At 39.8% G+C, this 13,974-nt stretch overlaps 1 protein-coding gene across 1 annotated transcript in view; it reads left to right on the forward strand.

Annotated features, from left to right (window-relative positions):
* The window catches only part of lrp2b (low density lipoprotein receptor-related protein 2b), a gene marked incomplete at both ends in the record, with an annotated part of 76,722 nt that overhangs the window by 3,355 nt on the left and 59,393 nt on the right, over positions 1–13,974 (forward strand). Inside the window, 13 exons of the mRNA XM_080021283.1 lie at positions 1,137–1,259; positions 3,160–3,276; positions 3,440–3,550; positions 3,869–3,985; positions 4,578–4,694; positions 5,189–5,332; positions 5,783–5,899; positions 7,116–7,244; positions 7,761–7,930; positions 8,447–8,670; positions 11,106–11,312; positions 12,510–12,712; positions 13,156–13,296. Of these exons, the coding sequence (XP_079877409.1) occupies positions 1,137–1,259; positions 3,160–3,276; positions 3,440–3,550; positions 3,869–3,985; positions 4,578–4,694; positions 5,189–5,332; positions 5,783–5,899; positions 7,116–7,244; positions 7,761–7,930; positions 8,447–8,670; positions 11,106–11,312; positions 12,510–12,712; positions 13,156–13,296 (1,920 nt within the window). The remainder of the gene's footprint in view (positions 1–1,136; positions 1,260–3,159; positions 3,277–3,439; positions 3,551–3,868; positions 3,986–4,577; positions 4,695–5,188; positions 5,333–5,782; positions 5,900–7,115; positions 7,245–7,760; positions 7,931–8,446; positions 8,671–11,105; positions 11,313–12,509; positions 12,713–13,155; positions 13,297–13,974) is intronic.

The following is a 13,974-nucleotide window of genomic DNA, read 5'->3' on the forward strand; positions in this document are numbered from 1 at the left end:
GGGAAATACCCGAACAAACAACAAAAAAATATATCGTATTTCATCAAAAATAAGAGAAGGTTCTCCACACACACACACACACACACCACTATTTGTCCACGAAATCCACAAAATAGCATTGTCAACTATAGCACCTGCCAAAGTTACTTTTTGGGGCCTTAGGTTCTTAAAGAGTGGTTAAATGTATGTGTGTACAAAAATGTTATACAGTACATAATTTTCCTTCAAGTATTTTACATTTTCACAGTTTTAACGTCGTTCATCGAATTGGAAATTATGCCTCGACTCGTTGTTTGTCAAATATTCGGTGTCATGGTATCCCTGCGGGGTTTGGGATTATTATTTTTATTATGATTATTATTAATAACTTTTTATTCAGACGTTTTACAAGGATATTCCAATATAATATAACATGATTTATACCCAAGATTAAGCTTTTACCACTGAGTTAGACACTTTTCATTCTGAGAAAGCTACACTAAAAGGTGTAACAGCACAGTTTCCCTTCAGATTAACACTTTTATTTTATTAACTATTATTATCTTATATTTATTTAAATCATCTACCGTTTGTTTTTGTTATTAGGGTCCTATTAGCTATTAGGGCCTGAACAACATTGTTATTCTTCGGGCTCAAATTCTCTGTATTTTGAAATCTAAAAACTATCTGGAACACAATCTTCGGCAGAACCTACGAACGCGGTTTACGTCTCGTTTGAGCCACGTTGTCACAAACCTCTCGCGGTTGAAGTGTCATCCAAATTGATCCACATAGGGAGCAGATATGGGCGAAAAATTGACCAAATTTAGATCGACATTACAGAGACGAGCCAATGCACTTCACGTCGAAATAACCTGGCAAAAACTATCTGGTGGACGTTCTTCAGCAGAACCTACGGATGCGGTTGAGGTGTCGTTTAAACCGGTACGTCACAAGGAAAAGAAACGCAATTGGAGGGAAGATGAAACAAAAATAACTAAATATATTTGATGTACATTACAAAAGGGATTTATTGTCTATTCAACAACTATTACGTATTTAAATTTTAAATTAGTAGGGAAAATAGAAATGTTAAAAAAAAAAAAAGGAATGAGCCGTGATTGTGTTTTTGTGTGTTTGTTTGTTTCCTGCCACAGCGCCTCCCTCCTGCAGCTCCCTGCAGTTTAAGTGTGTGACGAGTGGCGAGTGCATCTCCTCTGACTTCGTCTGCGATGGGGAGGGAGACTGCGTGGACGGCTCGGATGAGCAGCGAACGTGCGGTATATGAAGACCTTTGCTCCCCCCCCCCCCCCCCCCATTTATTTTTCCCCATGTTGTGTACGGCTTCCCAAGACGTTTGATTACTTTTGTTTCTTAACATGTAAGAAACCATCGATAAGAAACACAAGAACATGGTGGAAAGAAAACATTCAAAAATGATTCACAAAATAATGTAACATCAAAGAAGTCACATTTATTTTCTCCTTGCACGTTCCTATATACTCCTATATTCCTATATTTAATTAAACTCTTAACTTAAATAAAGTTAAAAGTTACCATATGTAGTGTCCTGACACGACGTTTGGGCTGTTTGGGTCCGGTTTCTAAGGTAGCTACCACAAAGGTTTGCCTATGTTGAAGGTGAAACTTATAATACCGTACTAATAAACAAAGCGAATGCAAAACGTCACAGTCTCTATTCACATTGGTGAGATGTTGTGTAAATAACTGACCCAGACAACTCTTTTGAATGAAATTAAGTAACAGTTTACTACCTGCTTGGCATATGTACAAATAATAACTACCCTTTTAATTGGGGGAAAAAAAACCCAAAAACATCAATAATGCAAATCAGACCGCTTTTAGATGGAAAAACAAACAGTACACACACAACTTAAATCCCTTTTCTTTACTCCTATTTCGCCAATAATCAAACAGGTCAATTGAGCTACCTAGCACGACATTAACCAAAACTGTGGGCACACACACACACACACACACACACACACACACACGTGTAGATGGATACCATTGCAGGCCAGTGCGTTGATCAGGTGCGGTGCTGCCGAAAAACCCCTCTTGCCGAAAAACTAAGTCCAACTCACAAGCCCAAAGAAAACCCGGTAAAACAGGTTGTGGTCTGAAAGAATAAAACAGTGGCAGAGGTGAAATCCTCATTAGGAATCACTTGAAAAAGTCCTTCACAAGTCCGTCGGCAACGGCTCTCCCTGATTCCTTCGCTTCCTCCGTGCACCCGCACACGTCTCGCTTCCCAGCGAGTGAGAGCGGGGTGACTTCACTTCCGTAAACTGATCCCAGCGAGTGAGAGCGGGGTGACTTCACTTCCGTAAACTGATCCCAGCGAGTGAGAGCGGGTCGACGCCACTTCCGTACACTGAGCCGAGGCGTTGAACCGCGTGAACGTCGATCAATCGTCTCCCATGCCCCCATCTCTCGTTTCCCCGCCCTTAACCTCTGGCCAATTACCACAGGTGGCACTGTCGGATACCTCCAGTAACCGATCAAACAACTTAACTACTTATTAACCTATTTACATTCTACCCTATTTATGATTTAATTGTCTTACTCTTTCATTGAACCATTTTTCTATCTTTATTAAACTAAATTAATTTCAGTTTAATTGCCTTTTAACTTTTAGGAAATAACTTGTTTAAATCCTTTTAATTTACACTGGGCTACACATATCACTAAAATATCATAACCGTGATGTGCAAATATAATATATTATTGTTTATATACAGTACTGTGTGTGTGTGTGTGTGTGTGTGTGTGTGTGTGTGTGTGTGTGTGTGTGTGTGTGTGTGTGTGTGTGTGTGTGTGTGTGTGTGTGTGTGTGTGTGTGTGTGTATCTATATATTATTGACATAAGTTAATATTTGATCCTCCAGTGCCCAAGTAAATATTCAATTCTTTCAAAGGAATGGCGAGGAAACAGAGCCCCTATCATAATAACGCAATTACTCGTATATATATTCTTAAACTGATTTATATTTTTACTTTGTTTGAGTTCCACATCTAAACTGCTCCACAGATTCAAGCCACAGATTGTAGTACACAGCATCCTCTTAAGAAGGGTACATTCCGTGCGTTATACATGCTGTTCCTGGAGCATTCCAGAGCATCGCTGAGGAATCCCAGCTCTGTTTTCTCTGGTTCCAGGGGGTCGGACGTGCAGCCCGGAGCAGTTCACCTGCCACGAGGGACAGTGCGTTCCCAGCCGGTATAGATGTGACCGTGTGAAGGATTGCCTGGACAACTCTGACGAAGACAACTGCGGTACGGTTTTTTGAACCCCTTAAGCCAACTTTACACCGACTCTGACAAATGACAGGAACAGACCGGTAGTCCATTATTCTTATGGAGAGTCGGATTCACGCAAACGCAATGTAATTTTTTTTTTAATTTCTTACCAGAAAGTAATTTAGTGGTTTTGTTCCAGACTATCCAAGCTGTACAGAGAAGACATGCACTAACAGAGCGTGCTACAACAACTCTCAGCACTGCAACGGGATCCAGGACTGCCGAGACGGCTCAGACGAGTCCAACTGCAGTGAGTAGCGTCACCCAGATCTGATCACATTCAGATTTTAAATCGCATGAAGATACAATGATGACGGCTCTGAAGTGTCACTTCGATTCTTTAACTCGTTTGAATTAAAAATTATGGTCTCATGCAGTAGCATCCATCTATCCATCTTAGCTTATCTTATCTATCTACCAATCTTTTGGAAGTAACTAAATTTTTCTTGGGACCACCGGAACCTCTGGAAGAACCCCTGGGGGGTCCCACGGGACCCCGTGTTGAGAACCACTGCTCTGGAAGTGTATGGTTTAAGTGAGGCTTCTCTTTTTCAACCCGCCCTGGCAGCTTCTCAGAACTGCCTGCTGCACCAGTACCAGTGTGCAAACGGCTTCTGCATCCCCAAACCCTTTGTGTGCGATCACTGGGACGACTGTGGCGACAACAGCGACGAGTCCGACTGTGGTAAGGACCGGTTTAGGTAAAGTTAAATTAAAAAAAATATATCTTAATTGATTTTTTTTTTTTCTCGATGGACAGGTTCCCTTATATTTTAGTGTTGTCAGATAACGGTTAATGATCGATTAACGAAGGTCGGCTATTGGTCAGAATTGTTTTTTTTTTTTCCAAAATAAGCATCCCTAATCCAGACAACATTTTCTGTGATTTGCTACTACAGGAAAAATATCTATTCTAACCGAGCACTTTATAAAACATTAATAATGACTTATGTATTACAAAATGTGCCTTTCGTCCTTGAAATGGCCTAAAAACACCCGTTTACACATAGTCATAACTTATATGTAGTCATAACTTTTTATTAACTGCGCAGAGTAAAAAGTGGTTTGTACTAGTGTATCTTGTTAAAGACTGGAATAACATGGATTTTTGAAGTTATCACTACTTTCAGGAAATCAGGACTTCAAAGCTGAAATTGATATTTTGCTATCCCTTTTTACAAAGTGCTCTGAGTGTACATTGTGGTTTGGACTATCGTCATAAAGCCGGAAGCCTCATGCAAACAAACATATTGCTAGATGTTCTATTTTCTGTGCAGAGTACCAGAGCTGCAGCGGCAGTGAGTTCACCTGCACCAGCGGTCGCTGCATCCCGCAGAGTTGGGTGTGTGACCGATTCAACGACTGCGGAGACTACAGCGACGAGAAGGGATGTGGTAAGACGGAGGCTTCTACACGTCCAAATGCCTTTCGTGTGTGTGTGTGTGTGTGTGTGTGTGTGTGTGTGTGTGTGTGTGTGTGTGTGTGTGTGTGTGTGTGTGTGTGTGTGGTTAATTTGATTTAAAATAAAAAAAATTTGATTCGATTACGGATTACTGTAGACATTGTTGCATTAGCCTTTTTTTAAATAGATTTTCTTTTTATAGTATTTTCTACGCTTACTTAAAAAAAAACGTTTCATTGACTTTTCAGAAACACAATACAACGGTTCTGATAAGTTATCAAAACATTATTGTTTTTTTGTTTATTGTTTATTTTTTTACGGTATTCGTATTTTTTTTTAATGCCTTTAAAGCTATTCTTGAACTTATTCTTTAACTTACAAAATATATCTTGCTGTAACTTGTTTTCGTCTTGGTTCTTCTTTGAGTATTGATGTCCCAGCGAAGCACAAACTGATGCCCTCGCTTGTGATTCCCTCTATTTTTAGACAGCAACTCTCGAGACTGTTACCCTGGTGAGTGGGGGTGTCCGGGCTCCCCGCTGTGCATCCCCGTGGACAAAGTGTGCGACGGCACATCCGACTGCCCCGGTGCCACAGACGAGACCAACACCACAGCGCAACACACCTGCAGTAAGAATCCAAATCACAGTCATGACTTAGTGGCGCAGTACGTTTTTTAAATGTGTATGGAATACGACCTGGTGGATCGTGGGATTATTGTGAGAATGATACTGTTTAGTGCGGCAAACTAGTCTGTGAAAGCCTGCAGTGTGTTCGAAACCGGTATGTGAAAAAGACGTGATAAAAACTTTGTAATATGCAAACGCTGCGCACTACCCTGCCAAGAGTATCCCACAATGCATTGTGAGGGCGTGATGCCAGTATAAGCATCTATATAAAGCTATATGATGGTGAAAAAAGAGAAGACGTTGTTCTGGGTGAAATGTAACTATTAATAATTTTTTTCTGGGGACCCCCTGGAACGGTTGAAGGACCCCCGGGGGTCCCCGGACCCCATGTTGAGAACCACTGCTCTAGAAGTGTATGGTTTAAAGGAGGCTTCTCCTTTTCCACCCACAGGTGTGGACCAGTGTTCTGCCCTGAGCTGTGAGTTCCGCTGCCATATGTCCCCCCAGGGGGGAGCCTGCTACTGTCCGGATGGGTTCATAGTCGCCAACGACAGCCGCTCCTGTGTGGGTGAGTCCTGCCTCCCAAATCAGGGTGGGGAGCGCTCAAAACGGCCTCAGGCCTTAGTTGTAAGTGTAGACTGTATTCATGAAAAAAATAAGAGGACATAATGATTTCTGAAAATATGTTTTGAAGCTTTGAGTTTGGCTTTGTGTTTGTGTGGTGGAGTCTTGGTGTGCCGGATGGTGGAGACTGAATCCTTAATATATTGTTTAAGGAACAATACTGGTCAAAATCACAACCTGGACACCCAATTGATGGAGTGAACTTACATGCTGAGACCCTAAATGCTTGTGGAAAAAAAATAGACTATTTCTATTAAGAACTTTCCTCTTTTTCTGTTGACTTCCGTTCAGCCTGGGGTTTTTCTGGGGCACCATCTAGTGGTCATTAACCAAACTGCATTTAACACCCAATTTAAGCCTTGACAAAGAATTTAAAGCGATGGTGTGTCCGCAGAAACGGTGTGTTTTTATTTTAGATGGTTATTTTATTTTACGTCTGCTTATGGAACAAAGCCGTGCGTAATGGAGACACTTTCTCCGTGACTCTCTCTCCCCGATCGCCCCCTCTCCATGCAGTATGCGCCGAAAAATATCTTAATGAGTCTACGAGCCGTGCCCCGTCCCCACACTGTTTACTTGTTTTATTTGGAGGAACTGGGCAGGCGAACTGGGTGCACTGAGAGCCGTGTAAGATTCACATACAGTATATGAATATATTTATTTATTGAGTTTCAGGTGGCAGCCCTACAAGAGACCAAATGATCTGCCAGCCATTTAAAGAAACACTAAGTAAATTTTTGACCTTAGAATAACAGCTTCAGAATAATTTTGATGGCTTGTAATATAGAGAGACTGTCACTTTGGTGTTTTGGTACGAAACTGCGGGAAAAGTGCGTTAAGCTTTACAGCACTATGTCACTTCCTTGATGCTTGGTTCTGGTAATTACCGCCAAATCCCAAATACCAAAAGTTACATAGTGCTGCTTTAATTAATATTGCAGAGTCCTACATCTATCACTAACTACTACAAACCCCATTGTAAGCATTGTTGCCTATTTTTGGTTTGTTTGTTTTTGGATGTTACCTGTACGAGAAATCAAAACAAAAATCATTTTCCCTCACTCCAAATACACTTTGAACTTCTCAACCTGATGTTGATTTATTTCAAATTCAAAACCCCAATTTAAATTGGAAGGGCTCTGTTTATTTTTATTTCACAGATTACAATGACTGTAACATCTGGGGGATCTGTGATCAGCTGTGCGAGGATCGTCCGGGGACTCATCACTGTAGCTGTGCTGACGGCTACTTCCTGGAACAGGGACGCCTGTGCCGGGCCAACGTGTCAGGTACCGCGAGCACCGTCGCATCAGAGGTCGTGGGTTGTTACAGAAGGAAGCAAAAGGGAAACGAGAAAACAGCCCATGTTAATTACGATGTAGGTTAAGATCACTGGAACATCCATTGACACTTATTCAAGCACTTTTGGCAATTCTGCCAAATTAGATTTAGCTTTTTGAAATATTAGTGTTTTTTTTTTGGTTTTTTTTTAAACGTGTGTGTGTGTGTGTGTGTGTGTGTGTGTGTGTGTGTGTGTGTGTGTGTGTGTGTGTGTGTGTGTGTGTGTGTGTGTGTGTGTGTGTGTGTGTGTGTGTGTGTGAGATAATATACCTGTATATAATGTTCCAAATGTTATATAAACATAATTATATGATGTGTTATTGTATTCTATATAAATAGTGTTGCAATTGTGTATTTTAAACAGTTTAGTTCAGGTACATAAAGTGTTTAACTTCACAGATAACTCTCTCCCAATAATAATAATAATCAGCATCATCAAACTCCTTACACCTTGTGCTTTTAAGCTGGAATGCCACAGATCATCTACACCAATGGCGGGGATGTGATGATGGCCGACATCCACGGGCGCTTCACCAGGACGCTGGTGCCGTCCCAGGGAAGAGGCTACTCTGTAGGGGTGGCCTACCACTGGCAGAGCCAGACCGTCTTCTGGACCGACACCAATACTCAGAAGGTCAGACCCAGAAAGATTTAGTATTTAATATTGTTGAAACATACAGGAAGGATCTGTGCAAGGCGAGAAACTTACCAGCTCAGCTGCAGCTTAAATAAAGAATCTAATGAAAATAAGTTAAACAAAAGAAAGCTCACAATATTTTAAGACCGTCTTTATACGTTATTTTCTAGAAATGGTTGCAAACCGTGCATTTTATCAAGTTATCCAGGGTTTTTGTTTGACTCTTTTGGACTTCCAGCAGCTCTTTTGTTCCACGCTTACATAAGAGAGGATGTAACATGAAAATTGCACAAGTAGTTCTAAATATGATGTGATATTACTGTTATTCAAAACATGTCAAATCAAAAAAAAAAAAACACAACACATTTTAAGTTTGTATATGATGGGTATGATGGGAACCAACATTTTAAGACCCGGGTCAAAAATGCTGAACAATAAAGAAGGGAATCACTTCCTTGCACGGGAGCACACAAAGAAATAAATTTCCCCTGTTCCGCCTGTCTCTTTCTCCAGGTTTACTCCGCCAACTACGACGGAGGAAACATCCGAGAGGTTCTGACAGCAGCGGTCCACAGTGCCCAGAACATCGCCGTGGACTGGATCAACTTAAAGCTCTACGTCCTCGAGGCTGGGGTGGAGCGCATCGACATGTGTGACTTCGACGGAGGGAACCGCGTCACGCTGGTCGCCGAAAACCTGCAGACGCCTCATGGACTGGCCCTTGACCCGACAGTGGGGTGGGTGCTGGAGTTATTAAAAAAAAAACCGCTCCACTGTAATGTAAGAAATGGTGGTTTTCTTATAGGGCCGGGCCGGTTATTTCATAATTGGGCAATTGACGGTTGTCGACGGTCACCAGCACACACGCAACTGTCAAACGCCAGATGTTAATGTTTTTCTAAAATGAATAAAATAATCTTCCTTTCCTATAAATATACATAAATAGCTTCATGTATGCTTCAACACCATACCATCCCTCTAAAACAAAGCCAACCATACTTGGATTGCGTGTGACGTGTAACATACACTTGAGGAGAATCCCACTGATATAATAAACATATTATTTAAAATGATAAAATTATTTGAAATGATGCCCCGTTTTGCCTCAGCTACTACAGCCACTGCCGGCTCAGTGGTGGATCTTCAACGTCCCCCCATTCCCTGTTTGTACTTTTACACAGAACTAATAATAATAATAATAACCTAATAATAATTAAAACAATTCGGCTACTACTACTACTACTACTACTACTACTACTACTACTACTACTACTACTACTAATAATAATAATAATGATAATAATAACCTAATAATAATAACCTAATAATAATTAAAACAATTGGGCTACTACTTATAATAATAACCTAATAATAATTAAAACAACAACTAGGCTACTACTAATAATAATAATTAAAAGTACAGCTAGGCTGCTACTACTACGACTACTACTACTACTACAAATAATAATAATAATAATAACCTATTAATAATTAAAACAATTTGGCTACTACTACTACTACTACTACTACTACTACTACTACTACTACTACTACTAATAATAATAACCTAATAATAATTAAAACAATTGGACTACTACTACTACTAATACTACTACTACTAATAATAATTATAACCTAATAATAATTAAAACAACTAGGCTACTACTAATAATAATTAAAAGTACAGCTAGGCTACTACTACTAATAATTATAAAAATAATAATAACAACCTAATAATTAAAACAACAACTAGGCTGTTGCTACTACTACTACTAATAATAATAATAATTAAAACTACAGCTAGGCTACTACTACTAATTATAATAATTAAAACAACAACTGGCTATTACTACTACTACTACTACTACTACTAATATTAATATTAACTGAATAATAATTAAAACAATTGGGCTACTACTACTAATAATGATAATAACAACCTAATAATAATTAAAACAAAAACCAGGCTACCACTACGACTACTCCTGCTGCTACTACTACTACTACTACTACTACTACTACTACTACTACTAATTATAATAATTAAAACAACAACTAGGCTACTACTACTACTAATATTAATAACTGAATAATAATAATTAAAACAATTGGGCTACTACTACTACTAATAATAATAATAACAACCTAATAATAATTAAAACAAAAACTAGGCTACCACTAAGACTACTCCTGCTACTACTACTACAACTAATAATAATAATTAAAAGTACAACTAGGCTTCTACTACTACTTCTATTAATAATGATAACCTAATAGTAATTAAAACAACAACTAGGCTACTACTGCTACTACTACTACTAATAATAATAACCTAATTGTAAATTTAACAATAACTAGGCTACTATTACTAGGTCTACTACTACTAATAATAATAAAAACAACAACTAGGCAACTACTACTACTACGACCACTACTACTAATAATAATAATAATGCATCCAAACGGGTTTTTAGCACCGCCTGAAACGTAGTAACACCCCCCGCACTTGTGCCTCAAACCAGAGAAGGTGAACATGCTCGTCTTCTTGGCATGGAACCTTGATAAAGTCAACCGAAAATCAAACAGGCCTGACATTTTCTTTTATTGTTTGTTTGTTTGTTTGTTTGTTTGTTTATATTACAGATCTATTTGATTTTGTTTTATTTGTATCTGAGAATGTTCAGAAAGGCTTTCATTTTATTTGACGGAAAGCCTGACAAAACAGTGTGTGTGTGTGTGTGTGTGTGTGAGAGAATAAAATTTTGTTTTGGATTGTTGTATATATGTGCATATTTACAACATTAAACATAGTCCCTCTCCAAATTGTCTTAAAATATACTATTATTATTATCATTATTCATAATAATAATGATAATAAAATAGCTGCAGACAGCAATACACAGGCTCCGCTATCGACACCAATTTTCGAGTCCCCGTGGAACATAGCATCCGTTCGCCTTGTCGGATGGGATGGACCCCTGACGATACATTATTATGCCATCACAGCCTTGTAGTTTTATGTACTCCTGTGAGCATGGTACAAATAAACCTTCAAATCTTTGAATCTAGAAATCATCACTTTATTCATTTGATATTATTTCAACCTGCACTAACCTTCACTCCATCCACTACCACCTCATGCCAGCAACATTTAATTCTGTACAATTTGCAGGTATATGTTCTTCAGCGACATGGGCTACATCAGTGAGGACATGAAGCTGGAGCGTGCATACATGGACGGGAGCAACCGTGTGGAGCTGGTGAAGAACAGGCTGGGGATGCCGACCGGCGTCACCCTAGACATAGTCACCCAGAGGGTCTACTGGTCCGACAGCCATTTCGACATGGTGGAAACGGTCACCTACAACGGTTTGGACAGGTAGACTGTGTGTGATCAACACTGTGTTAGGTGCTAGGTAGGTTAGTAGGCTGTCACATATATTCAAGATTCAAGATTCAAGATTTTTATTTGTCACATACATATACATACTTCCATACATATATGCAGTGAAATGATATTGATGTAATGTCAATATTGTGTGATGAGACAAGGTATCGTCTGGGGCTTTGGTTATCATTATATCGTGATATAGCTTAATGTTGTCTTTAAGGCGGAAGTACAGTAAAATAAGACTGTATTTTCTGAAGTCCATACTGTTCTGCTCAATCAGCTGTTCTAATCAATGGTGATATTATCCACATTAATAAAAAGGGTTCTTAAATATTTATGCATGAAAATGCCATGAAAGTACCAATAGTCATTCCCGAAATATTGTCAAATTATCAATATTGAGGTATTCGTCCAAAAATATTGTGATATTTGATTTAGTCAATATTGCCTAGCCCTATGTCCTAGTGCCGGTGTCCGGACATTGATTAAAAAGTTACGTTTTTAAATAACTTTTCTAAAATGGAGAGGTTTGGTTTAAAACAGGGTTCTTGCCAGGTCCTTGACGCAATGGCGGAAGCGGAAATTGTATTTCGGGTTGGCAAAGTACAAAATTGGGTGGGCCATCTTTTCCCAGAAAAAAATGTGGCTCTGGGGGGGTCTGTCCTGCTGACATTCTCCTCTGAGCAAGTTCTGATCAAATGACTCTTTTCTACACCCAAAGCATTTCATCGTGTCTGATAAACAAGTGTGACACAAACAGTGTAATCCATCTCCCCATTCTGTACTTCAACGTTATTTTCAGTTCCAGACTTTTTTTATATTTTTTGTGACAATGTATTGTAATCAAACTTGGCTGTGGCCCACCCATAGCTACCCACTTGCCTCGAAGTGCTTGAAGTGCTTGAATTTCACCCTCAGAATTTGAAGTACTGGAATACCTTGAAAATAGCCCCTTTTGTGATCATTGAAAACTTGTGATATTCCCCCTCGTTGCTTTTTTTTTTTTTTTTTGTTAAAATGGGAACGTAATAAAAACATTTCCAGAATCGCTTTTACAACATAGATGATGCAGGCAAATGTAAATTGAATCCAGCGTGAGATTGAGGGAAATCACTACAAACTCAGCTTTTTTTTCTCTATATGGCTCCGTAATCTGTTATCTCTACTATCTCTATTTGACCCCAGGAAAACTATATTGAACGGCGCCGTGCAGGTTCCACACCCGTTCGGAATCGCTTTGTTTGAGAACCACGTGTTCTTCACCGACTGGACCAAGATGGCTGTGATACGAACCAACCGCTTCAATGGCAGCGACCCCAAAGTCCTGTACCGCACGGCCAAGAGGCCGGGACACCTCGTCGTCTCACACTCCGTCCTGCAACCCCTCGGTAAACTTTTGATTGGAGATGAGAAATATTAGAAACAAGCCAGATGGTTTGATGTTGGAACTAAAGTAAATGCCTTTGTAACAATATGCTACTCTAATCCCCTAATTCTGACCTAAAATCTACATAATTGAGGAAGGCAAGGACAGAATCAGGGAATGAGTCAAGTTCAGGCACTGAGTACGACTTATAGTCCTTAAGTTAGTAGAACTTAATACCCGATACTTTTTTCACAAATAGCTTAATAATGAGAATTTTTCAATATTTTGGGGATGGCTGTTGTGCTTTCATAACATATTTACTCCAACAATATTTAATAACGTTGGTATTTTGACCAAGCAGGCAGAAACGTTGATTAGAACATGAAATTTGGAAAAGTTGCATCACTTTCCCGTAACTATAATCACAATCCCAGACGGTGACTCCTCTGTTTTCTCCGTATTCAGTGATGAACCCTTGTGGCCGGCACAACGGCGGCTGCCAGCAAATTTGCGTCCTCAGTCATCGCTCCGACAACGACGGGCTGGGCTTCCGCTGCAAGTGCCGCCTCGGGTACGACCTCCAGCAGGACAGGCGGACCTGCTTCGGTGAGTTCCTCTCGCTTTCGGATCCGGTTTCACACCGAAAATGTACATCATGTTGATCAGCATGAGGCCCGGACAATCACCCAATCATTGGATGTTGTGAATGAGTCTGTATTGCATGGGAAAGACACAGCGATTTATTTGTTTGTCTCCATGGGGAATTTTAATTGTTGCACCTAGGAATGCAATTTTAAAGGACTGTCCTTAATTGATAGTAAAACTTAACCGCTAATCGTCGACTAATTGATAACATAAAAGCTAATTAAGTCGCCAGGGGGTGCGTCACCAGACCTACGCAACGTCGCGCACCTCCGAGATTTTGTGACGGGGTGCGAAATCTCGTTTCAAAATGGAGAAGTTGAAGGCAAGACTCGCTGCGCTGGGTCGCTCATAACAATTCATCACTCACAAATATTTACGACCTGTCTTTGCGAGAGTTAAATATTTGAACTTTTTGCCGACCTCTGCGACGGAATGATCTTACGTTGCAGATCAAGGCTGGTGCAGATATGGACAACCAGAGGCTGATAAAATGACTGGACATTACTAAAGTTTTTAAATATAAACAGACACAAAAAATATTAAACATTTAGTTTAATATATTTTTTTGGGAGTCGTTGCCATAGCAGCACATTGCTTGTTTTGGTTTTGTCGTACCTCTCCCTCGCTTTGAGGTCTTTA

This window comes from Zeus faber (assembly GCF_960531495.2).
Source record: "Zeus faber genome assembly, chromosome: 20".
Lineage (NCBI taxonomy): Eukaryota > Metazoa > Chordata > Actinopteri > Zeiformes > Zeidae > Zeus > Zeus faber.